This window comes from Pteronotus mesoamericanus, unplaced genomic scaffold, assembly GCF_021234165.1.
Source record: "Pteronotus mesoamericanus isolate MK-2021 breed Mesoamerican mustached bat unplaced genomic scaffold, CSHL_Meso_final contig_105, whole genome shotgun sequence".
Taxonomy (NCBI): domain Eukaryota; kingdom Metazoa; phylum Chordata; class Mammalia; order Chiroptera; family Mormoopidae; genus Pteronotus; species Pteronotus mesoamericanus.
In genome coordinates, this window is record NW_026555006.1 from 10,109,007 (window position 1) to 10,136,803 (window position 27,797).

Sequence of the window (27,797 nt, forward strand, 5' to 3'; positions counted from 1 at the left end):
CGCCGCGCACGCGCGTTCTTCACCCCCCGCCTTCACTGCACCTGCCAGGTCATAAACCCCTTTACATCCGCTAGTGTCAGCTCCCAGAGCCTCAGTCTTGTCTCACGTTGATTGGTCAGAGCCCAAGGGGGCGCGTCCCTCCTGTACAACCTACTCCCGCTCTTCCCGCCCCCTCCCCGCCTCTCCCGCCTCTCCCGCCTCTCCCGCCCCTTTCGGGCACCTACCTTCTTTGTGACTGGCGCGCTCCCGGGTCACTCAGTGCAGCGGGAGAGAGGTGTGCAGTGGATGGGGAGGGGTGGAAAAAAGGGAGGAGAGTCCAGGGGAAGGAGGGGATGGGTAAAAGGAGGCGGGGCTCAGGTGTGGAGCGGAGCGGAGCGGCGCGGCGGGGGCCAGACAGGGGAGGGGGCGAACGGCGGAGCGGGAGGGGCGGGGCCGGGTGGTGGCGAGGAGGGGGTTACGCCGGCGACGTCGGCAGCGCCAGGCTTCGCGCGTGAGAGGCTCGGGCGCTGGGCCTGGCTACAGAGCTTTCCTGGCGGGCGAGCAGGTCGTCGACGCTGGCTCCTGAAGGAGTGCCGGCGGGGAGGTGTCGGGGTCAGCGGCGTAATCAACTGCGGCCATGGAAGAGACGCAGCCGCTTCCGCAGTCCGAGCTGCAGCTATGCGACAGCCTCATCATCTGGGTATGAGGGGGCGACGGGGGCCGGGGGGCCGCGGCGTGTTTTACCGGGCGCCGGGTTTTCCCTAGGTAAGCCTGAGGAGTACCCGGGGCTCCCTGCACCACGGAGTCGGCGGATTTGGCGCATTGCCCTCCGCGCCTTCTGCCCTTGACCACGAGAGTGCCACCTGCGGGTCGCGGTGCAGGCGGTGTGTGTGTGTGTGTGTGTGTGTGTGTGTGTGTACACGTTTGTATCTGTGGAGGGCGGGGGAGGGTAAAGGGAACTCCGGGGGGCAGGATGGAGGAGGTTTGTCTTAAACCCCTGATTATGTTCCTTTCTGACAGCTGTGGCTGGAGCCCAGCGCCCATCTCCTTTAGTCCTTCCGATCTGCCCCATTTTCTCCTGCCCCTCTTCCAGCCCTAGACTTCTGAATCACAGACTCCCTCCCCTGCTTTCCGCTGTCCAGCCCTCCCATTAGGGACCTTGTGCCACTTAGGAGTCAAGACCCCCTCCGAAAACCTCCCTTCCACACCAACCACCTTGCTCTACGTGTACACAAGTGGCCAAGAGGTGGTTTTAGTTCCTGGGTCAGTGCTCCTCCACCACACCAGAACACCCGATTTTGTAGAAGGCGTTTGCTTACAAGAGATGTGTACACGTATTTCTTAGATGGAGAAAAGGTGTTAGGGATGGGGACTCATATCCCCTTATTCTCGCTGCCCTTCTCTCCAACGGACAAACATTTTCTTTTTAAATAAAAGGACGTGACTTTAGCCATACTTAGTATTTGTGTTAATTTGTGTTGGGTTTGGACCGGTAGGATCTGTCCCCAGTATTCCCATCCTCAAAATGATGTTTCACCTTTTGGAGGTGCTCAGCTCTCTGAGAGCTGGCATGATGTGGTTTCTAACCCATATTGAGCAAGGTGGGTGCTCTGTGGTCCTCAAGATGTTAATAATGTCCATGCCCAAACCAGTTGTTTAGTTTTCTGTAGGGTAGTGTGTACAGAATGGAATGTAAACAGACTGGATCCGGAGGTGGTAATTGGTTGATGAGATTTCCAGGTGATCTACTATTGCGTGCACTTCAAAAGAATGAGGAAATCAGGGAAGGTTTCTGCCAGTGTGTGAAATGTATTGAAAATAGCCATAATTTAAAGCAGCTTTTACACTTTGGAGCGAAGTAACTTGCTTTAAGTAGAATGCAAGTCTAGGGCTTCTGAGTTAAAAAGTTAGCTTGTTCATCTGTATTTTCATTTAAAGTAAATATTGGTGTTTAAGACTGTCATGAAACAAGACAACCTTACTTTTAATGATGTTTCGTTAAGACAAATGACTGAAGAGTGTATCCTAATCTGTTACCTTGTTGTACTAAAAACCTGACTTTAAGTACATACAGTAGTAATCTTAGTCTTTATGATGTCATTGACTTAAATATGAAGTGGAGGAGAAGCACAGCATTTTGTTAAATTATATTGCAATATTTTAAGTATTATGTGACTATGTCCATTCTTTTAACGAGTATTTATTGAGTTCCTACTTTGTGTAAGGCAATGAGGAAGAGAGATATCAAGAATAATCAAAGAACCTTCTATTTTAATTGGAGTGGTCGACAGAGCTGTGTACTTTTACAATGGAAGGCACAATTTCTTAAAAACTGTACAGTATAATAAACCAAATAATAAGGAATTGTAGATGACAGTACAATTGGTTGCTGCTTCTCCAGGTCTCTGTCAGGCTGCTGAAACACTAAGAGAAAATGGAATTGTAGTGTAGACTGTTGCCTCTACAGAAGCTGTTCCAGCCAGATCCACCTGTTGCCCTAACAATGCCCAGATTTATGATTAAGAATAACCACATAGTTCCTCTCACATGTCTCTTTGCAAACCTTACCAATACCTATCTGAGTCCCTAACCTCCCAATTAGGAAAAGGACCTCCTCCATATCCTTGTCTCTGGCTCTAGATCCCCTCCCTTCTACCTCTTCTAAAACTTTGCCCTATCTTATCCCCTTTCTGTGTTTATGACTTTTTTCTCTCCATGGGCTTCTTCCTCTCCACATGTAAACTGCTCAAATCTTCCCTATCTTAGAAAGAAGAGCCATCACTCCCTATTAAAACCATACTCTATTGCCCTTCCCTTTATGTTCAAATTTCTTTAGTTTTTAAATATTCATCCTTCACATTTCTTAAACTTTCATTCACTCTTCAATGCACTGTACTCATACTTCTTTTGTCTAAGGCTTCTGCTGGATTTGACAAATGGTAACTGTTATCTTACTTAATGGGTTCCTTGGAAAAATTGTCTTCCACCTTAGTTTCTTGCCTGTCTCTTGGCTTTTCTTTACCTCTCTGGATGATTCCCAGGAAACCTGCCTTCCTATTTTGCCTTTGCCAGCCAGTGCATTGTTGATGTTACAGCACCTCTCTAAATATCTTCATATTCCCAGATGCCATACTCCTCCATGCTGACTATGGTAAAGTCCATTGACTTTATATTTCTTGAGGAATTTAAGCTTTTTTTAAAAAAAAGTCAGGCTTTTTAATTTCCCTCTACCTAGTATAATCCCCTAGCTCTTCCAGGGGTTGGCTTCTTCATATCATTCCATTCTTATGTCTAGTGTCATCTCTTAGAGAGATTATGTGGCAGTAAGTGACATATCGATACTTGTCCCCACTCCGATCCCACTATAATCTCTTAACCCCTTCTTACTGTATGTATATCACTTAATATTTTCTGAAGTCATTTTGTTTACTCCTTGGGTCAGAGCCCTCGTCTGACCCCTTGTCTGACCATTTTCTGCTCTATCCCCAGGATCAACAACTGCCTAGGATCTGTAGTTTAACATTGAATCAAAATAGTGACTGTAAATGTCCCTGTCTTGGTCTTGACCTCAGAGATCAGTATTTCACTATTCAGTATCTCTGTATTAAGTATATAGGTTTTTGTAGATACCTGGGCTGACTTTTTAACTTTATCATAGAGAATTGCTGGATTTCAGCAAGTAGAAATCAGGGGAAGGGAGTTTTCCAGACACAGGTAAGAACCTCTAGTAGTAATGTAAATAGTCTCCTTTGGCAATAGATTGAAAAGAGGTAGTGGAAGACATGTTTTTCATGATATCCCTGCTCTTTTAATGTGCTTCCTAACATGATAAGTAATGTTACATGTTAAGGGAAAGTAGTAGGAGATATAATAGAAAAAAGTTATAATGTAGCCAAATCATGGAGGTGAGAAGACAGTTGGTGATATTGTTTTTTCACCACTATTATTATAGAACAATAGCACTGCCAGTAACAGAATTAGAGAAGTCATCAAGAAACGTTTGTTGGGCCCTGGCTGGTGCAGCTCAGTGCATTGAGGATTGGACTATGAACCAAAGGGTTGCCGGTTCGATTCCCAGTCAGGGCACATGCCTGGGTTGCTGGCCATGTCCCCAGTAGGGGGTGCTCGAGAGGCAACCACACATAGATGTTTCTCTCCCTCTCTTTTTCCCTCCCTTTCCCTCTCTAAAAGTAAATAAAATCTTAAAAAAAATAAAAGTTAGTTGGGTAAAGAGATACCTCTGTGGCAGTTTTTAAAAAGTTGTATTTTATGATTTGGAACTCATCATGAAATACTTCTGAGAAATGTTATATTGCTGTTTAGCAAAAAAAAAAATTCAGGGCTGAAGGATAAATTTGGGCATCATGTACATGATGGAGGGAGTGTATTGAGAGTTTGAAGTAATTGTACAAAGATAAACTTAATTCTGCCTGTTGACTCTGTGAATTCGAAATGTCAAATCTTTGTAATGTGCTTTCACTGATAAAATTGGAGGGCTGGAATAGGTTTTCAAAAATGGTTCCTCTAGTTCTTGCAGTCTTTGACTTTGACAAGCAGGTCAAGTAAAGACTATTACCAACACCCAAATTAACAAAGACAATTAAAGGCTGAAACATTCTTATGAAGATCTTAAAACTCAGAACAATGATCTTCTGAAATAAGCAGCTAGAGCAGGAGAATATGAAAATAGAGTTGTCCCTAGGTTCAATTGTTAATAATCAATTGTGAAAACCCCCTTTTCTTCCTTGATTTCTGTAATACTTATGTTGGAGCATTTTAGGAAGAGCATTTGCACTTTGCTGATTATTTGCTTTATTTAAAAATAAAGAAGAAAGTAAGATGGTTGTTTGCCAGGACACTGTGTTTAGTGATGGAAGTGCTGTCTGTCCTTTTTGGATCACTCACTAAAAAGACTTTTGTCTCTTTACATCTGTGAAGAGTAGTGCGAACAAATACATTTTCTTTTGTCCCTGTGCTTTGGCCTCACTCCCCCCACTGAGCTTTTTAATTTGTTCACTCTTCTTGGTTATAAAATCTGTCCATTTAGCCAAATGAAATTACATTCTCTATAATCTAATTTATTTTTGTATCTAGTTTAACAGCTTCCAAGAGACACTCCAATTTCCACGGCAGTAAGAAAGAGAAATTGGTCTTAATCTAGATATGGTGGGCAGCTACTTAATACATCTTTTTCTTTTACATATTTCTTTTCTTTACTATTATGCCTAATATTCTGTGCCTCTGAAATTGTTATTTTAAAATCACAAATCATGTTCATTTTGTAAAAAGCTAATGATATGAAGTATTAGTTGGAAGGGCTGAAAAGTGGGAGCCATACTTTATCTTCCTTTTAAAGACTCCCTAAACCTTGGTGTTTCTCTTCCTTGTACATTTACCCAATGACAAAGTCCTTTTTATTTTATATTTTAAGTATTTCATAAATTCATTCTGTCCCCTTAGTCAACATTACCCTATCTCTAAACTGTCCATTTTATCAACCATTTTGTGTATACTACAATACTGTCTTCCATTCTGTCTGTCACTATTGCTACTATCTAAAACATACTGAAGTTGTCACTCTCTTATTACTCTTCAGTGATTCTTCATCACTCAGAGCAATGTTTCTAAAAAATCAATGTGCATAAGAATCACTTGAGAATTTTCTGATTTAATATATCTGCAGATTGTGAAAAACCCACACTTGGAAAAACCTTGACTTACAGCTATTGAGCTTATACCATATGCCAGGCACTAATCTAAGTACTCTGTTTGCTAATTTATTTAATTCTCACAACCATCTTGTGAAGTAGAAGCTGTTTCCCATTAAATAGATGGTACCATTAAGGATAAGTCCAAGTTTTTTTTCATGGCCCTTCAACATCCTGACCCATGACTGTTTTTTTTAACACCATTGATTGTCACCCCTTCCTCATCTCATTTTGCACTGGAAATCCAGTAATACTGAACTACATGTTGCCTAAAAATACCATCTCTTATCATTTACTTGTGCTTTTATCATGTTCCTATTTCCTGAAGTTTTCCTTCTCTTGACCATTTCTTTACTCAAGACATTCAGTCCAGAAATCATATCTAAGAAGTCTTTCCTAAATAGAAGTCCTAATAAGATTAGTTGACTGGTATAATTCAGAACATTTTGTACATACTACAATCATAGGAATACAAATGGCATTTTCTAAAATTGACTTGTGTCTTTTTCTCCCCTCCTTGTCTCTTAATTGAAGCTACTTGAGGATGGTGATTTTCTTTTGTAAATCCATCTTATACTACAGTGCCCCACATAGAGTAGGAGTTCAGTAAAGTATCTTTGTGTACTTTGAAAGTAACTCTGGCTAAGTTTAGTTTGTCTATGTCATTCTTCCATGTTGTATTAGGATTAGTGAGAAATGTTTGTAGAATGTCAAAATATATAAAACCACTAAAGGTGAATTATGGTGGGAGAGAATTTATTGGATTAAAGTAAGTAGGAAACTAAGGAATTATAACTTAATAGTAAAAGAGATAAATATGTGTGGGAAAAAAAGAGTCGTATATTTAATTTAATGTATTATAGGTTGAGATTAGATTTCTAGAAAGTATATGATCAATTTTAGCTATGTTATAGTTTGCTTTTTTAAAATTTTTCTGTCTTGTGTTTGCTTATTAGAAAAAGATGCCACTCCTTTACTTCTCTTTTTAATATGTACATGAATGTTTAGCAAATAGAGACTTGAAAAGTTGTAATATCTAAAGCCAAACTAGATATAAACAACCTGATGTGGTAGATAGGCTCTGGACTGTTCATGCCTTAAGGCTAATTGTAGGATGGCAGACAGAAGTCCTGCTTCATTTTAGAGCTCATCAATAAATTAAGTAGTTTTAGACTTGATATTTCTAGGATTTGTTTTCCTACCAAATTATATGAGTGAAATTTTAATTTGCAAATGTTAGGTTATCTTAAAGTCCTTTTTCTGATGGGACTCTCTAAAAACAGACAAAACACTGACTACACATAAGAGTTTTATATGTAGCTTTCAGAAATTCTGAAGTACTTCATACAATATATTTGACTTCTGGGTATATTGTTAGGATTTTATTAAATGTTAAGTCTTTATTTTTATAAAAATATTACACAGCCACAGAAACTTTTCAGTATAGTTTCATTTGTTTGGCAGGGTCTAAATTTAAATGAAACAGGACTGTTTTTTAGTTATTTTGCTCTTTAGTGTTTATATGTGTGTGTGTGTGTGTATGTATATGTGTGTGTATATATATATTTTGGGGGGTGGTGGTAATGCTACCCTATAGGTATAAAAGACGTGGTAAAGTCATTTGTTTTATGTTGTTTTAGCTGCAGACATTCAATACTCCTGCACCTTGTCAAGATGTGAAACAGCTGACTAATGGAGTTGCCATGGCACAAGTTCTTCACCAGATGTAAGTGGTGGTTCAGGCTCTTCCTGAAAGAATTGTAAACCCAATACCAAGGAAAAAAACTTAGTCTTGTATTCTAAAGGTTATTGAAACTTTATCCTATTCAGTAATGACAAACCTATGGTACTAAGGCATTCTTGCACCTAGGGAACAAAAAAGTGTATCACCTGATTATTCTTTGTTCATAAAGCTATACCTTAATTAAATGAGCTATCAGGATTCCTTATCTATTCCAGAGATGTTAATTTTAAACTTGTTCTGATCATGTTCACAAGATATAGTTACTGAAAGGAACAGGTTAAAAGTAATGTTTGGTTATACTGTTGTCATTTGAAGATATCAGTGCATGGAGATTATTGTAGAGATAATTGAAACATAAAATACTGGATTTAGAAAAATACTAAATTTTAAAATCTATATTTGAAATTACAGGAATTGTATGAATCCACCAGTAATGAAATGTATAAATGAAATTTGAAGTCACAAATGCTGGAGAACCTTAACTAATAAAGTGGTTCTCTTCGGGTTAAGCCCATTTTATTTAAGTACGTAATATCAAAAGTTCTTAAATCCATTATTTCCTGATTTTTGCCAAACATTGTGCAAGCACTAGGGTTATGACATTTACAAGATGAGCTGTGCCCTTAGAACAAACATGGACAATCCTATAGTCATAATTTATTAATCAATAGTCATTGATTTTATATTAGCTTATTTTCATGATAATATATCTTCAGTGAGTCCAGAAACATATCTCTCCTACATTGTTTTATAGTCAGAGATTTTTTAATTTAATTGTTGCTATCATTTTGTAAAGATTTGTTTGTGATTGAAAACCCCCATAGATGGGTTAGCAAAAACTCTTTTCTGCTCTTAGAAAAACAGCTTAAAACAATATGAAAATTCTAATTAATCATAATATTCAATATGATCTAATTGGAATAGACACATTTTTATAGTTAACTTAGGATTAACATTTTAAGAGTCAAGTTTAACATGTTGACTTTTAGGGGGGGCAGTCATTCTGAAATACACCTTACTCTTCTGCTTTCTTAAAGATGTTTCTTAAATATTTTGTTTATTTATGCCTTGATTGGTTTCAAGTGATTTAATTGGTCACAGCCAAGCATTCTGACCATGGTTCTTCATGATTTGGGGAAGTTGTCATTGTTTTACATCATTAGGATATACATCTTACCTATTTTATTGCAGTATGTTGTGGGTATTGGTGTAGATACAGCTATATTGTGGTGAGTATAGATATAAAGCTGATATGCGTTCACTCACTTCAACAGTGCCATCCAAAAATGTTATTTATATATATTGTGGTGCTTTTAGTAGCTTTATACCAAACCATAATAGAAGAGACCTGTTTTTACCATGATATGATGCAAATGGCTCTTTGATTTCCTGTCCTCTAAAACCGTACCTGATGTTTACCATAAGGTCAGCTCAATTTCAAACTATACCTTTAATATCAACTCATTTTTCTATAATCTATTGAAGTCTGCTGTTATTGCTGATTTTTCTTTTTATTCTTTTGTGCCTTATTGACTTCTAACAGCTTTTCAGCAAGTATAGTAAAATAGCCAACTGATCAGAAAGCTGTCTTTTTAATAAAACAAATGGTAGTGACCTAAATATAGGCCTAAACATTTTTTGATTAGTTTGTCTGTTTTTGCATGTAGTTAGATGTCTAAGTCTCTATCGTCTAAGGGCAATTTTAAACTTATTTTTCTTTTGGAGCCCCTTTTCAATTTTGTAGCTTTTCAAAAGTCTAGATCTAGACAGTGAAACCTATATGTTTTCCCCAATTGGGTCATTGTATCATATTTCTGCTAATAGGTAAAATTTTACTATATTTTTGAACACTTAAAAGCACTATACATTTTGACTATTATGTGTGGCATTGATGGCTGTTCTGACTCACATCAAATCCCATCAAAATTGTTACTGAGGAAGAGGAGGGAAATTTTTTTAAGGAAGCCAAATTTAATGAATGATTCTTTTACTATTTACCTGAGGCAGGTATATGTCTATATAATGAAATCTTAAAAATCAGTGCCCAGACTATATGACTGAGACATGGGGAATCATGGCATTATTGTTAGGGTTCTACAGTTTCTTAGCTATGTTTAGTTTGAATACGTAATAGATATCTCTCCATTTTAAATGTATTTAGAAGCTATTGCTATTTAAAAAACACATCAGGGAAAACTATAACCTCAACTTATTGGTTACCTTGTTATTGGCTTCCAAGGTTGCCATAACAAGGTACCCTGTATTGTTTGGCTTATAACAACAAAAAAATTGTTTTCTCATGGTTGTGGAGATTAGAAATCCTAAATCAAGTTATTGATGGGGTCATGCTCCCTCTGCAATCTTTAGGACAGGATCTTTCCTTCCTTTGTCCAGCTTCTGGTAGCCCCAGGCATCTCTTGATTTGTTGGCAGTATAATCTCTGCCTTTATTTTCTCATGGCTGTATTTCTTCTGAATTTGTGTGCCCTCTCCTCTTCTAGAAAGACACTAGTCATATTGGATTAGGGCCCACCCTAATATATTATGACCTCATCTTAATTTGATTACATCTGCAAAGAACCTATTTCCACAAAAAGTCACATTCACACAAAGGTGCCAGGGGTTAGTCCTTGAACATGCTTTTTAGGGGGACATCGCACACAACAACTATAAATATTGCATGCCATTTCCGCTAAAAGGAAGGCTTAGCTTTGTCACTTTAAGAACCAGAGAACTTCTCTTTTTTCCATTGTCTTTGACTAGACATTTTTGCAAGTAGAAGGAGAGTGAGACACAGAATACCAAGTATTCAGGAACCTCAAGTATCCTGCACATATGTATTCATTCATTCAGCAGATATTTGAGCATTTAAAATGATAAGTCATGATAGCCAACATTTGATGAGTTACTAAATATAAAACATTGTTATAGTCTATACTTGTTAGTCCATTTAATTTTTACTGTTTTGTGAAGTAGACATTATATTCTCAAAAATGAAGCAACAGGAGGGGGGGCAGGGGAAAAGGAAGGGAAGGGGAAAGTCAAGGAACATATAACAAGGACTCATGGACAAAACCAAAGGGGAAGAGTTGAGGGAGGGAGGGAGGGAAGGAGGGAGGGGGCAAAGGAAAGTGGTGGAGGGAAGGCAGAGACAAATGTATTTGAAAAAATAAATAAATTTAAAAAAATAAAAATGAAGCAACAGGTTCAGAGAGGCAAAATGACTTGTAAAGTCATATAATGAGTAAATAACAAAGCCAGAATTTGCATAATTTTGGCCTGACTCTAAAGCCAATGCTCTCAGTCAGCTATACTCATTGAAATCTACTATCTTGATCCTCTCTTTATAGATGAGTAAAACCAGGTGTACATGTCCAAATTACAGATCACAATTTGATGTGTTAAGCACAAAAGACCATTTGATTATTCAAGCAGAATAGTGTCAGTGTCCATCAAAGCAACACAACTATGCTATATATAGTAACCAGTAGGCATTAATTACTACCTGTATTTAGTTGGTAAAATTGTTGGACGACAAATTCCATGAGTGGAGTTAAAAATAATTGTGTAGTGATTCTTACCTAGTTCTGGACAATATGAGAAAAGGAGCCAAGAGTCTCCTTTTTGTTGGGCCAAGAGTCTAGTTAAGTCATATAGATGTGTCTGTGGCAGTGCAAAAGAGTGAAAGAGGAAAATAGAGATGGTGAAGGAGTGAATGGAAGTCACACTGACCTCCTCTTAGGACCAAACTGGAATTACAACTAAATTGTGGAGAAATCACCTAGAGCAAACAACTGAACAGTAGTGAGAGAGGAGCCTTCTAATCTCGGACAGACAGAAAAATCAGCTTTAGCACAACCTAACTGCCACTTACTCTGGGCTTCGGCAAAGATGGGGGCAGAATGGGTTGGAGGTGCCTGAGAAGAGACTGGGGAGAGAGGCTTTGGGGAGAGAACTGAGAGAGTAGCCGGCGGGATTTTGGTGCTGAGTCATCCCCCATATGGCAGCAGCCATCTGGCTCAGGCAGACGGCTCCCCTGAGCAGCAGCAGCAGCAGCATGAGAGGACTCAACAACCTTGTCCCCAGGAGGGACTCTGTCCTGCCCTATGGTGTCTAAGCCTGACTGCTGAGTGCAGCATGACTAGATTAACAGCTGAAGGAGACAGCCACAGACAGCAGATTCTTGAAAGTCTTGAACAGATTGCCTAAAGTCAGACAGGGCATATGATGATGTCAACATATGACATCATCAGAGGCAGATCCAGAAAGAAAAAACAGCGGTCTCCTCCCATAGAAGTTCACACCACAAAGTCAGGAAATCAAGACAGGTCAATTTACAAAGCAGAAGCAAAAAAGAAAAGTCCCACAAATAATGGGAAGACAAAGAAAAACCCCCCATTCAAAGGGAAAGGAGGAATCCTCCGAAAGAGAACTAAATGAAATAGAAGCAAGTAAACTATCAGATATTGAATTCCAAACAATGGTTTTAAGGAAGCTCAATGAGCACATTGAGCTCAGAGAGCATTATAAACAACTACAGGGAAACTACAAAGAACTTACTGCAAACTATATCAGCATGAAAAAGGATGTAGAAACTATCAATAAGAGACAAGAGGAAATGAAGAATACAATTTCTGAATTGAAGAACACAGTAGAAGGAATCAAGAGCAGGCTAGATGAAGCAAAGGAATGAATCTGCGAGCTGGAGGATAAGGTAGAAAAAAGCTCCCAGAAAGAGCAAGAAAATGAAAAAAGACTCAAAATGAATGAAGAGGCATTGAGGGAAATGCAGGACAACCTGAAAAGTAATAATATCCAAATAAGAGGGGACACCAGAAGGAGAAGAAGAGGAGCAAGGGATAGAAAATCTGTTGGAAAAAGTAATGATGGAAAACTTCCCTAATTGGAGGAGAGAAAAAGTCACGCAAGTCTAGGAAGCACAGAGGGTCCCATTCAAGAGGAACCAAATGAGGCCCACTCCAAAACACATCATCATTAAAATGGCAAGTATCAAAGACAAACAGAGAATCATAAAGACAGCAAGGGAGAAAGAGGTAATAACATCCAAGGGAGCCCCAATATGGCTAGCAGCTGACTTCTCAACAGAAACCCTACAAGCCAGAAGGGAATGGCAAGAAATATTCCAAATCATGATAAGCAAAGTCTGCAACCAAGACTGCTCTACCCAGCAAGGCTCTCAATCCAAATGGAAGGCGAAATAAAGAGCTTCCCAGTCAAAAGAAGGCTAAAAGAGTACACTTCCACCAAACCAGCACAGCAAGATACGCAAAAGGGACTGCTTTAAGAAGATGAAAAAAAAAATAGTCTGAATACCCAGTTCCTTTCACAGTCACCAATACTTGGTATTACCAATATTTTTAATGCTTATTAATCTGATTGTGAAAGTGATGTGTTATTTTACTTTATTATTTGTTGAAACTAAACCTGTTTTTGTATATTTCTTGCTTATTTCTATTATTTTTAAAAAGCTTTAAGTGACTTTTCAGTATTCTATATCCATTTTTTGATTAAATGTAGAATTTTTTTCTTAAAAAAACCCTATTACCCCTTTTTTAGATGTGTTGCAAATACTTTCCTATTACTTGTCCTTTAACTTTTTTAATATGTACATTACTATATAGTCTTAAATGTTTAATATAGTCATGTTATCAGTATTTTACTTTATAGCTTATAGGTTTGAATATTTTACTTAAGGGTAAGAAAAATCTTATTTTGTATTTTCTCCTAAAACTCCTTAGATTTTTACGTATTGAATTTTAACTCACCTGCGTATTTCTTGTAAATGTGTGAAATAGGGCTCTATATTTGTATTATTTCAAGTAATAGTGGTTCATGCACCTTATTTGTTGAATAAGCCTTATTTTCCCCATTGATTTGAAAAACCAATTTAATTATATATTGCATCGTTAGATAGATATATACATTTGTTTCTAGGATGCTCATTTTATTTCATGGATCTACTTGATTATTTCTGTGCTAGTGCCATGTTTTAATTGCTGAGACTTTATAATGGATTTAATTTTTTATATTTTATAATGGATTTTGACATTTAAAAAAAATAAAATCTTCATTTAAAAAAAGAAATAACTCCTACCTTTTGTGACAACGTGGATGGAACTGGAGAATATTATGCTAAGTGAAATAAGCCAGTCGGCGAAAGATAAATACTGTATGATCTCATCTGTAAGTGGAATCTATTCAACAAAATAAACTAACGAACAAAATAAACCACAGGCATGGAAACATGGAGCAGACTGAAAGTGATGGGACGGGATGGGGAAGGAGGACAATGATGGAAAGAAGGAGAAAAGGCTAGACAAAGACCACGTATGAATGACCTGTGGACATGGACAACAGAGTGGGAATTGGCTGTGGGAGAGGGGGCTGGGGTGGGATGGGTGGAGGAGGGCAAAGGGGGAAAAATTGAGACAACTGTAATAGAATAAAAATGATTTTTAAAAAAAGTAAAAGAAGGATGATATACAGTATGTCCAGAGAGTTCTGAGGTTGGATGTCAAGTTTACTAATGTGAAAGACTGTCTGCTATAATTGTTAGAGAAGAATGGATTTGTTTATAAGAAAGAAAGGAAATGTGTAGTTATGAACAAATTAGAAAGTATTTCTCAGTTAGGGTATTATGGACTGAATGTTTATACTACTTCAGAATTCATTTGTTGAAGACCTGTGTAGGGCTTCATTGTGTATCAGTATTGGAGATGGGGCCTCTAAGGAAGTCATTAAGGTTAATCAGGTGATAAGAGTGGTGTCCTGATCTGCTAGGATCAGACTTTTTATAAAAGGAGACATCAGAAAGGTCACTCTCTGTCTGTAAACATACAAAGAAGAGATCATGTGAGCACATGCAGAAAGATGGCAGCCACCTGCAAGCCAAGAGAACAGACCTCAGAATAAAACCTATTTTGCCCACATCTTAATTTTGGACTTCCCAGCCTCCAGAACTATGAGAACAACTCTGTTGTCTAAGCCACCAGTGTGTAGTATTTATCTGCAGTCTGAGCATACTAAGTATTGGGCTAAAGGTGATTTGGGATGGAAAGGAAGACAAGAAGAAATGCAAGATAAAACAATGAAAAATTAGAAGAGGTCACTTCCAGATTCATTTTTTAAAGGTAATTACCAAGTAATTATAGAATCATATATGAAGTTTTTTTAGGGTCAAAGACTGGTGTAGAAGTCAGGGTTCTCCAGAGAAGAACAAATAAGATGTTTAAGTATATATATGTACAATGGGACGCACACATACACACACACAAGACGAGAATGAGAGAGATTTAAGAAATTGTTTCTCATGATTGCTTGGAGATCTTTGGAGGAGTTGATGTTGCAGCTAGAGTACACAGGCAGAATTCACTTTTTCTCAAGGAATAACAGTCTTTATTAAGGCCTTCAACTAATAAGATGAGGCCTACCCACATTATGGAGGGCAGTCTGCTTTACTTAAGGTATACTGTTTTAAATTTTAATCTCATCTAAAAAATACCTTTGCTACAACATCCAAGCATGTGTGACCAAATATATGCCAAATATATGAGTACTGTGGCCTTGCCAAATTGACACATAAAATTATCCATTGCAACTGGCATACCTCTTTGATTTAATCTGATGTCAAAAGAAAGTAAATTTACTTTGGCAGTTTTGACTCATTAAATTAATTTGGTCTTTTCAGGTAAAGAACTGGTTAGAAATACATCATGTATACATTCAGCCAAATTATTTTGGTAACTGTAGCCCCAGCATCTGGGAAAAGTTGAACATAATTAATGTTAATTTACTCAAAAGAAAATGGTTAAAATTCAAAGGAAAGGAATTTAAAATGGTAAAACCATTTTTGGTTACTCTAGTCAGAAGTGATACCATCTGTATTAGAAAATCTGAGGCAGATAGTTTCTGAAAAGCTAATCACTGTGTTCTAACTTCAGCTTTGCATTTTTAAATTCAAGATGCTGCTGTGGAAAATAATTCCATTAATTTCTTCCCTCACTTTAGTTGGTTTATCTGTAAAGTAAAAGTTTAGATAGGACCTTTAAGACCTCTTACAGCACTATATTCTGTGATTTTGTAGTGTTGGCTTAACTCTTAAAGCATTTATCACATTTTCCTTTGAGTGTAGTTATTTTTACTCTTTATCCCTTTAATAACTATTTATGAGTTAGAATAGTAAATTATTTTCAAGTTAATCTTGCTCAGTACCTTACTAAGAGCAGGCATCCAAATATTTGTTTAAAATATAATCTATTAATATAGTTCACTGTTTATAGTCTAATGTCATCCTTCAATGAGACCTTATTTAATACATAAGTATTTCCTATAGCAATTTTTTGTGCTGGCCTTCCATATCACTAGGACTTACCTTTGTAAGTTTAAAACTAAATTTGTCCTTGTAGATTTCTCATTACACTCATTCTCAGTTACAATCAGGTTTATTTGGGGTTTTGCCACATACTAGTTTTACTTGAGGCAGATTACTTGGGTTCTCTCATCCTCAGTTCCCTGATGTGTAAGATTGAAAGTAATAAATCCTTTGCCCAAGTTGCTATGACATTTAAATGAAGTAATGTGGAAAGACATCAAGCACAGTGCTGGAGACATTGTACACTTTAAAAACTAGTTTTCTCTTTTTAATTTCTTCTTTAGGATAGGGACTTTTACATCTTCCTGTCATCAGGGTGCCTGTTATGACATATTTAATAAATGTTTCCTAAATTGAAGATGTTAATGACTTTAGTTTATTATGAGAACTTCCAAAATAAATCCTTAGGAATAGCAAGTAATTTAGTGGGTCTTTTAGATATTATGTACTATTATTATTAAGGATAGGCTTTAAGATATGAAATAACTTTCTCCATTGATTAAATTTGGTATTTTACACGTAATAAAAATATTTTAATGTTTAGCATTTGTATTTTTGTTTTAGTGATGTAGCTTGGTTCGATGACTCCTGGTTAAGCCGAATTAAGGAGGATATTGGTGACAACTGGAGAATAAAGGTATGCAGAACAAATGGAAGAAGCACTTAATCCAATTATTGGTTCTAAAATTAGTACTAAGCTCAACTAAGTCTTTTCTAAAAATTAATTTAGGGGTACATTTATTGTTTACAGTTTGAGTTTTGAACATGCTTGTTGTTATACAACTATCACTGTAGTTAGATATAGACAATTTTCATTGATCCAAAAATGTGCTTATGCCCCTTCCCAGTTAATCCTTCTTTCTAACTGGGCCTCAGATGGCCACAGATCTGTGTTCTGTCACTGAAGATTTTATTTCTTTAGTTACATATGGGTGGGAAATCAAACATTATGCATTCTTTGTCTCTAGCATCTTATTACTCAGTGTAACATTTTTGAGACTCATCCATTTTGGCTGTATTAATGATAGATTTCTCTTTTTGCTGAGTGGTATTGCATTACATTGCCCTACCACAATTTGCTTATTGATGGATGTTTGAATTGTTTCTGTTTCTTCTTTCTTTCCTGATACTGTAATTTCTGTGTTCTATGTTTTTGTTCTAATTAAGTCTGGCTTGATATGTATTCAGCTATATTGATTTTTTTCAAAGCTTTTGCTTTATTTCATTGATTTTTCTCTCTTTTTTTATTTCCTTTCTTCTACATACATCTGCACTTCTTTCTCTTGTTTTATAAGGTGGAAACTTAAATCATCAGTTTTAGGCCGTTTCCCCCCTCTAATACTAAGTATTGCCTTAGCCACATCCCAAACATTCGACATGCTTTGTTCTTATTTTTATTCCATTCAAAATACTTGGTAATTTCCCTTGTGATTTTTCTTTTGATCTATGGGTTCATTAGAAGTAGGTATTTCAAATTTTAAATATTTGAGGATTTTTAAGTATCTTTTTAAAAAATTTCTTAATTTCTAATTTAATTCCATTTTGATATTAAGAAATTCTTATTTTATGAGATTTATTTTATGACCTAATACATAGTCAGTCTTGGTGAATATTCCATGTACACTTGAAAATAGCATGTATTCTGCAGTTCTACAGATAAAGATTAGGTCAGATTTGTTAATAATTCTGTTTACATAATTTATATCTTGCTTGATTTCCCATCTAATATTTTTTTATCAAGGTGGAAGGACTCCTTTAATCTCTAATCAGGATTGTGGATCTGTCAGTTTCTCCTTTCAATTCTGTTAGTTTTTAAATAATGTAATTTGAATCTAGGTAATAAAGCTTATATACATATTTTTAATATTTTATTGATGTATAAATCTACTTATCATTATGAAATTGCCTTTCTTTATCCCTGATAATAGTCCTTGTTCTGAAGTCTAATTTTTCTGATATTAATGTAGCCACTTTGGTTTTATGACTATTTTTGCTTTAGTAAATTTTTTTCTATTTTTTACATCTCTTATGTTTTTATATTAGAAATGCTTCATGTAGATACCTAATAGTTGGGTCTTCCTTTTTTGTTCAATGAACAGCTCTTTATTTGGTTCTTTATAAAAACCAACAATTTTCCATTTCTTTTTTTAAATCCCTGTTTTAGTTGAAATCCTTGAACATTTTTAAACTAGCAGTTTTAACATTATCTTCTAATTCTTTCATTTCTCATTTCTGGGCCTATCTCTATTGACTGAGTTTTGTCCTGTGTAGTTGACTAAGTTTCACTGTGCAGTAATTTTTTATTACATGCTAGACAGTATGAATTTTATTGTTTAGTGCTGAGGGTTTTGTTTTTGTTTTTGTTTTTACTTTTTAAAAGAGTGTTAGGCTTTGTTCTTGCCAGCAGTTAAGATACTTGTGAATCAGTTTGATTCTTTGAAGGTTTTGAGGGGGTGGAAAGCAAATCCTTTAGAGCTAGGTTAAACTCACTATTAAGTTGTGATCTTTTGGTATTGCTAGTAAATGCTTGTTTATACATCATAGTCTTTTTACCTTGGCTGGTAGGAATTTCAACAAATTCTGACTTGCATAATTATTAGGAATTGTTCACAGTATAGTTCCCTGGATTATTCTTTCCCCGGAAATTATTTTTGTTTAATCTCATTGACTTTCAACCACACACATACAAATTAATATTCAATAGTCAAAGGAACTATTATGCAGATTTCTGGAGTTCTTCCTCATTTGTCTGCCCTGTAAATTTCTAACTATCATGACCTTGCTGAAGATCTGATCAACTCAGCAAGAACTCAGGCTTTGATAGTATATGGCTCATCTTTTTTTGTTTTTCTTCTCTCAGATATATTGCCTGTTGGCTACAGCTTGAAAACAATTGGTCTTTGTATTTCTTCCAGTTTTCTGGTTGTTTGAGTCAGGAGAGTAAGTCTAGACCTGTTGCTCATGACTGAACGTGGACATGCTCAATCTTTAAAGTTGGCTCACTTTAGAATCACCCAGGTTAAACTATGTAAGCATGCAGAAATTTTTTTCTTAAAGTCAAAATGATTAACTCTTTGATGTTTAAAACTTATCCTGTACTCATATTTGTAGAACTCTAACATATAATATTTTTGTAACTTCTATTGGAGGCAGTCTTTATTGTTTTTCATCTTGGCATACATTTTATTTCATTTTTAATATGAAATTGTTTAATTATTTTTTTTCCCCCCATTAGGCTAGTAATTTAAAGAAGGTACTTCAAGGAATTATGAGTTATTACAGTGAGGTATGAAAAACATCTGACTTTGTTTCAATAAAACATCTGACTTTGTTTCAATAAAAAATGCTATGTGTTAATATTATAACACTGAAAAATGATTTGGCTTTTTGCTTATAACATTTTACTGGAAAATAATTCATAACTAGAATATATATACTTTTTGCTATTTTTAGAACACTCAAATTTTGTGAACAAAACAGGTTTACACTTAATATATTGATTTGTGAAATAATGTTGCTTCTATATTGGTACTCTTTAAATTGATTGTATTTTGAAATAGAATTGCCTTTATATGATTTGATTTTATGCAATGCTATCAAGTATACTTTATAATTAAATTGAAATTATTTCCTACTTAATGCATGATTTGACAATTGTTTCCAATCTAAAGAACAGCAAAAATATACTTGAAATTATGCTTGTGCAAATGAATTGGGGAAAAATGCAAAAATGAAAGAAGTATTAAATTCATATTATCTAGTTCATTATTCGAGTAAGTTTTTTTTTCTTATTCAGCATTAATAGTTCTCTGGTAGGATTATTTGATATAAAAACTTTACTGCTTAATATTTGGAAGCAGTGGCAAAAGCCATGAAAAAACTATGTTTCTATTTTGTAAAGTTATCACAAACTTTAATTAACTTGTAATTTCGTCCAAATAATGTTAGGACTTAAATTTATGACTAAAACTCATTTTGAAGCTTTTTCTAATGTCACAAAAACTTTTAATAAGCTAAAGAAAAAATATCAGGCCAGGAAAGATGAATCCATTATTGTTTATGTGTGATGGTTTATTTTGTGATTTTCTTAAATCAACTGTATGTCAGAATATTATAAATATTCTTTGGCTTCACATAAATCTTTTATTTATTTATTTATTTATTTAAGAAAAGGCCTAAGTTTTGCCATAATACATCAGGCCAGGAGCTTCTTAAGCAATCCATTTTTGACAGTAGGATCAAAGGATATTTGGTATAAAAGCATTTTAGTTGTTTTTGGTTGGTTACTCAGAATTTTGGGAGGTGGCTTTGCCAACTGATTTTAGTCAATTATTATGGATTTATCATTTGTTAACTTATCTGAGTCATTTCATGAACTATATTTTCATAGTAATAATTAAATGTAATAATTTTTTATAGTCTACATAAACTAATGATCTAATTCATTGTTTCAATACCACAGTTTTTGGGGCAACAGATTTCTGAAGAACTTATTCCTGATTTAAACCGAATAACTGAATGTTCAGATTCTGTGGAGCTTGGGAGGTTGCTGCAGCTTATTTTAGGATGCGCGGTCAACTGTGAAAAGAAGCAAGGTAAGTGAATTTCAGTCATTTGAGATCACGTACTTTCTAGAAACAACCTATGTTGCTATAGAAAGTAGCACTAAAATGTACTATTTCTTGTTGACAGAAAGCACCCTGAAATGTAAGCCAGGAGATCTGAATTCTAGTGTAGCTCTGCCATTAAAAAGCTACAAATCTTGAGTATCATAATTATACCTGGATTCTGAGATTCATATTCAGTATCTAAATATACTGTAGTTTAATATATTCAGTGCTTAACATTTAGTGGATAATCAGTACAAATTATACATATTAATTTGATACATTATCTCTTTTCACTTGTAATATATAGAACCTTAGGTTGATTCAGATTTTTATAAATAAATATGCAGGTATTAAATTATAATCCAGTCTCCTTTAGATGATTTTCTGCTCCTCAGAGAGTGTCTGTCCAATGTATCCTCCAAATAAGCAGTCCAATGATATAAATGGATTTGGTGTATTATATTGATATGTCCAAACATAGTGATCAATATTTTTCTGTGTACAAAAAGAACATTTTTGGTTGAATATGGTGAATAAAATGTTGAACAGACCAGGATCTACTTGCCTCGGGGGCTTACATCAGTCTAGGTGGTAAGATTTTTGATGCTGTATTTTTTTTTGCATGATTCAGCCAAACTTGGCCTTAGTACATTACCTTTAAAATGAAATATTGGGTGCTTAATTTTGTAAGATATTTTAATCTAGGACCTTAGAAAACACATTCAATGTTATCCAATTAAAGAAGAGCGCATATGACACAGGATAAATTCAGTAAAAACAAATTCAGAAGAAAAAATAAAATACATGAAATTAATTGTAAGTTTATTCAATAAAAAGGAATTGAATATCAGAAAAATTTGTTATTAGTCCATCCATTTCTTTCATTAACTAGCTATTTTTTTGCTAGGGCACATCAGTACTTCTCTAGAGGCTTTTTATTTCTTATAGATAATGGCAAAGTTCTATCAAGTTTTTCATAAAAGGAAGGGTTATTTGCTTCATGTAAAGTTAAAACTTCTGTAAATGTTTAATTACATATTGACAAATAGTAACTTATTTTTAAATTAGTGATTTTCTGTTATGATCTTTTTAATTTTTTAGTTGCTTAATGCTTTGTTTCCATTTCAATTACTGGTTATATAAAACATCTGTCAATCAATGATCATTGGCACCAGTTCAACACCAAAAGGAATCCCCAATTTGAGGTGCAGTAAAAAAGGAAACTTTATTCAGTGCAGAGCAGCACAATTGTGATACAGCACAGATGTGAAAGCAGCACAGCTGTGAGGCAGGCCTGGGGTGCCCCTCTACAGCTAGATAGCTCTGCTCTGCTCCTCAGAGGTCAGCTTTGTACTGCACTTGTCTTCTCTTCTCTGTGCCAGTGTGTGTTAGCCTGCTCTGGTCCGCTCCTCTCTGTTTTCGGAGAGACACCTCCGAGTTTCAGCTCAGCCAGGGGGACCCAGTCTTCAGTCTTGGGTGGAAAGGGAAAGTGTGCTCTCAGAAGAGTCAGAGGGGAGCTGGCTAGTATGGGAAAAAGTGCACACCCTTGCTTCCTGATTGGTCTGTCCTGATGCAAATGAAGACTCCAAATCCTCACAGATTGGTCCAAAAGGCACTGTCCTGACTGGTCAGAATAGAGCCATTCTGGTGGGTAGGAGCTGCATACCTCTGATTGGATGGGGAAAGCCTCAATCCTATTGGTTGAAATACAATTCCAGAAACTCCTTTATAGGAGCTGGCTCAGATGGCAGACACACAGTGCAGGCAGAAGTTCAATGTAGTCTACTCCTAAAGTGCAGTTTGTGTGAGAGGCCACTGTGTAAAAATGGCTGTTAGGCTCCTTTTTTAAAAAAATTTGAGCCCAGTTAGCCACCAAGAGCCCTTAGTAGGTGTCTTCTTTGTTAGGGTTCACACATCTTTTTGCTTAATTTTAGCATATTTATCAGTTTTAATACTCTTTTTTAAAGAAAGAACTTTGGCTTTGATTTTTTTTGGTGCTATTTAATATCTGTTCTTTAACTCATTTCTTTTACTGTAAATAAATCAGTCTATTTCAAGCTGTGATTGACATCTTAAACCAGAACTTTTCTGTAAGTTATGATTTTGTTGCTTTCTACAAAGTTGAATGTAATATTCAGTATTTTCATAATTTACTTCTAAGATTTAGCAATTTGGTCCTCATATTTTTAAAAAAAAATAAAAGTTTAACAAGTAGTAATTATAAAAAAGTAGTTTAATTTTCATTATTAAAATGAAGATTATATGAATTTATTTTTTGGAGGTATGTGTTTGGGTTCTCAACTTCAAGGAGTAAGCAGAAAAGAATGAAAAAATATTAATAATTTAATTAAAATTTAAAAAGAAAATGCATTCAGAACATAAAGTAGCTTCTACACCTTCATACTTTCCGTATTGATTGTCAAAAGATTCGTAGGTATTGCAACTATCTAATCTTAAAAGAATGAACTAGTTTGGTAAACAGCACCCTGTATATTTTGGTGGGGAAGTGATCATTTTTATGAAGATTTTAGCGAACTTGAAGCACTCCGTTATCCAAAAAATTCAGTTAAAGGAAACTATTCCACTGCCTGTATGTTCTCTTGTTAATTCTCCCCCCTCCTCCACCGTCCTAGCACTTAATGATCAGGTGCATACCTGAAAAATAATTTTTGTTCAGGTCTTGGCTTCACAAATAAAAGAAAAATTTAAAGAACTTCTAGAAGCTTTTCAAAACAGTCATGAAAACAATTAAAATTATTAGAAAATGAGAAGTCCTTAAAGTTTTTGAAAAATTGTTTTAACTTGAGAAGATAGAGTTGAAATAGATTTAAATCTGCAAATACGAAAGACTTTTTCTCATGAGTTCTTGTTTCTTATTGAGATAGAATCAACTTATTGCAAGTGTGTTTGTGGTAAGGCGTTAAGTACATGATCTCCTTGAGACTTGGTAAATATTGAACAGGCTTTTACAGGAATCCATTTATACAAGTTCCTTCTTTGAAAGCCTTCCTGAAGTGAACTAAGTAGGTGATAAAATGAAACTTTCTGGGCTTAAGATTTTTAGTTCATTTAATACCCATGAATTTATCCTGTAGCACTGAATATTTTAACAAGAAAGAAGAAATTGTTGTATTGTTTTAAGATTGTAGTTTCTTCTTTTCTGCTTCTTATACCAAAATTAGAGGTTTTCTTCTTTAAACCACTTAAAAATATTTATATGAATATTTTCAGTTCTGCTTATTTGTTTTCAATGGACATATTTCTTGTGGAGAAATAATGAACTTGAATAGACAATTACGTGGTAAATGCATTTTTATACTGTTAATTGAATGGCTAAACTACTATGGGTAAAGAATAGATTTTTTTTCAGATCTGATTTCTTTTTTAAATTGTAGAACATATTCAAAATATAATGACACTGGAAGAGTCTGTTCAACATGTGGTCATGACTGCTATTCAAGAGGTAAGTTATATTGTATTCACGGATGTATAAAAATCTTAAAACAAACTATATAAAACTTTTCATATAAATTTTATGGATGTGTATTTTTGTTTGTATAAATTTTCCCTTTGCAGCATGTTTACTAACCTTTAGCTATTGTGTCTTCCCTCCCCTCCCAAATATCGTAAAATAATGTTAAGTCGAATTTTAGTTTCTCTGCCTTTTAAAAGATAAATCGGTATTTTTGACGTCCTTTAAATAGCTTCAATTGAGGAGGATACATAACCTCTCTCTAGCTAGGAATATATATTTCTTGTCATTTCTTATGTCATTTGGAGCAATCTTTCCTGAATTTTAAAGTATGTATGTGTATATATATACGTATTTATATATGTATATGTATATATTTGTATATACATCATATGCATTTTCAGAATGTTAGCAAACATGGTAATACTTTTATTTAGCTTCTGGAGCCAGGCAGCCTGGGTTTAAGTCAGTCTAGTTATCTAATTTAACCATAAAGATTCAGAATTCATGTGGTGCATATCGATTCTTAAAATCAGACTAAAAAGGCTGATCGAGTGTAGAGGAGACATAAGGAAAAGTAGGGTGAAGGATTAGTGAGGACAAACATATTTGGAAGGGACATGATTTAGAGGGGGATATCATATAGGACTTAAGAAGTCTGTTTGTGTACTCTGAATTTGAATCATTGGTTTGAATTCAAAGTGTCACCATACATAAATCTGCTTTTCATATGCAAAATACCATATTTTGCTGTGTATAATGTGCACCCACGTTTTCGACCCAAACTTTCAGGAAAAAAAATTTTGTTTTAATATTTAGTACAATTTTTATTTATTTATATTTAGATAATTATTTACTGTATTATAAAGGAATTTGAACATTTGTTTTTGAACATATGGTAGAAATTTTATGTAACAAATAATTACGAAACACAAGAACAGATAAAAGGTATTTTAGGCACTACCCATGTATGATATGCATCCTTATTTTTCCCTCAAAAAGTTGGGCAAAAAAAGTGCACATTATACATGGCAAATGCAGTAGTTATTTTACAAGGTTTTTTTCATGTAACTCCTACTTTTAAAATCTCTTCCTAAGTTAATAATTTTGCTGTATCACTCATTTAAAGGCTGCATTTTAAAAGTGTTAATTTATGTTATGGAAGAATCTTTTTTTATATGTTCAGTTTTATTTAATCATTAATCTTTTAGAAATACAATTATAATTTTTTAGTACACAAGTATTTTCAATATATTTATGTATTTCAAGCATACTTATAGTGTCCTCACCAGTATAATGCCTTTGAACATTGTGCTCTTTAACTTAAATCTTTGTAAAATCTTTATTTGAATAATATTCTAAGAATTATCAGATTAAGACAAGGAAAAACTATAAAGTATTTTACTGTTTTCAAGTAAACATTTTTATTACATGAACATCATTTTATTGTGCTTAATTTACTATTTTAATTTCCTAGTTGATGAGTAAAGAGATACTGAGCTCTCCTACAAGTGATGCTGTTGGAGAATTAGAGCAACAGGTGAGTATTTCAATATGTGAAGAAAATGTTGAAAGCAGTGATACACTACTTTGCCAATTACTGTCATAAAGCTTTCAGAGAATGTATTCAAGATTATTTTCCTCCATGAAGTTTAGGTAATTTATGTTGTTATAAGGTCTCAATTGAATATTATTATGCATTCCTTCATGAATACAAGTCTGCAGAGTTTTTTATGATCATGTTTAAAGAGCTGAGAGGTATTGAACTTCCTTCTGACACTTGTAATACATATGTGACCCTTTTTATATGGTTGCACAAATAGCAGACAATTTAAAAAATTCTGCTAAGTTGTAATTTATCTACTAAGGTAATATAATTTTTGTCACAGTTGCTTTCCTCTCAATATTGAAGGAGAACTCAAAGACCCTGTACTTCTCCTTACATTGAAGAAACAGCTCAAAGACCCTGTACTGAAGTCTTCTTTCACTGGTTATATTACATGACTATTTTACATGGGGGGCAAGGCCCTCTCCTCCCATGTGTAACCCAATTTGGTTGTAAAGGAAAGGGTAAGCAGAGAGGCAAGTGCATCAAGTACTTTTCCTTTTATATATATTTGGAAATCTGATTTTCATAAGTGTCACGACTCATCTGAAGAAGTAGCTTTTCTTTTTTTCAAATTGAATATGTTGGTGTGACATTGGTTAATAAAATTATATAGGTTTCAAGGGTGCAATTCTATAATCATCTATAGAAGTATTTCAAACTAAATTTTTTTTCTAGAAATATTTTATTTAAATTTAAACTCGTTTTCTAATATTTTTACTGTGATGAAATTAAGCAGTGCCTTCTCTAAAACTCTTTTGTTCAAATATTTCACAAGTATTTACATAAAGTTTCATTTCTGTGGGAGCTTAGCCTTAAATGTTAATGAGACTGTATAAATATAATTCATACAAAAGCAACAAGTTAAGACTTACATGTTAAAAGGTAAAATTTAAAAACCTTTTTCAATATGTGTTGTGATAAAAGTATATTTTTTAGTTTGTTTAAAATACAATTTTCTGAGAATTAGGACATTTTATATTTCAGCTGAAAAGGGCCCTGGAAGAACTTCAGGAAGCAGTAGCAGAAAAAGAAGAACTGAGGCAAAGATGCCAAGAACTAGATATGCAGGTGCGGGAAAGAAAACTGATCTAAGAAAAACTTCCTTTTTACATTTACAAGGGTCTAATTTTAATTACATAATTGGCAAATTGTTTTGGAGGTTGGGTTTCATTTCATAGAGGACCCATTAAAAAAATGTATTATAGGTTTGTATGTTCAAGCATGAATTTCATAATTATTTTTCTCTTAGAGTTGAAAATTGCTGGCTTAACTACTTCTTTGAAAAGACCATTCTAATTATATAGAATTTCAACTACAGTATTTAGATGAGACTGTAGGGGTTTTTTTTGTAAAAAAGGGGAAATTAAAATATCTACTTCATAGTGTGTGAATATTAGATGATGTGATTGATGGAAGTACCTAAAAGTACTTGACCCCCAATATGTATGGGTGCCAATTTTGTTTTGCTAACATGTACCTGTCTATGAACACATGTATATATAAATCATGAGTTCATCCATCCATACATGTTAGCAGAGTAAACTTGGCATGAGAAAAAATAGTTAATGGCTAAAAAGGTAGATTTTCAAACCAGGCTACTTGTATTCAGAACCTGGCCATGTTTCTAGCTGGTGATATCCTCTCAGGATTAAGTAATTTCTTTATACTTCAGTTATTTCCTGAAGAACCATGTAGTAATGGTATATATCTCTCAGAGTGTTATGAGGAGTAAATAAATTAATAGACAAAAAGCACTTAGACCAGGGCCTGTCATATAGCATTTATAGCATATGTGTGCTTGTATATGGATATCGTTGTTACTATTATTATATGAAATTGTAAATGTGGAAATTATACAATAAGTCTTCAAAATACATATAGCATATTATGATATACCATGGAATTTTTTGTTCACATTTCTACTGTAAAGATCTTAATGTATCTCACTTTGGATTGTATATGACAAGTAATAGTCACTAAACTGGTTACATGACAAGGACATTGAATTTAGGAAAAGAATTGTTTTCCTCTATAGTCTGCCTGTGGACCATTTCCCAGACTTTTTTTGTTTCTCATTTGGAGGACAATATAATTTGCCTATAGTGTATTTAAGGGGGAATTAAGGATTTTAATTGACTGTTACTAGCTTAGTGTGTCAATATACAGTCTCATTCACATAAGTGGATTAAATTAATTATACCTATTGAAAATACAAATATCAAACTTTGTACAATATGTTGGAAGTCATGATAGGTTGAATTTTTAAAAAACTAATCAATAATAT

General features: G+C 34.7%; 1 protein-coding gene across 1 annotated transcript in view; it reads left to right on the forward strand.

Annotated features, from left to right (window-relative positions):
- Positions 1-512: 512 nt before the first annotated feature.
- The window catches only part of HOOK1 (hook microtubule tethering protein 1), a 58,748-nt gene continuing 31,463 nt past the window's right edge, over positions 513-27,797 (forward strand). The window contains exons 1-8 of the mRNA XM_054573933.1: positions 513-679; positions 7,328-7,413; positions 16,387-16,459; positions 19,058-19,108; positions 20,285-20,417; positions 23,828-23,895; positions 25,382-25,444; positions 26,498-26,581. Coding sequence (XP_054429908.1) covers positions 617-679; positions 7,328-7,413; positions 16,387-16,459; positions 19,058-19,108; positions 20,285-20,417; positions 23,828-23,895; positions 25,382-25,444; positions 26,498-26,581 — 621 coding nt within the window. The 5' untranslated portion in view covers positions 513-616. The remainder of the gene's footprint in view (positions 680-7,327; positions 7,414-16,386; positions 16,460-19,057; positions 19,109-20,284; positions 20,418-23,827; positions 23,896-25,381; positions 25,445-26,497; positions 26,582-27,797) is intronic.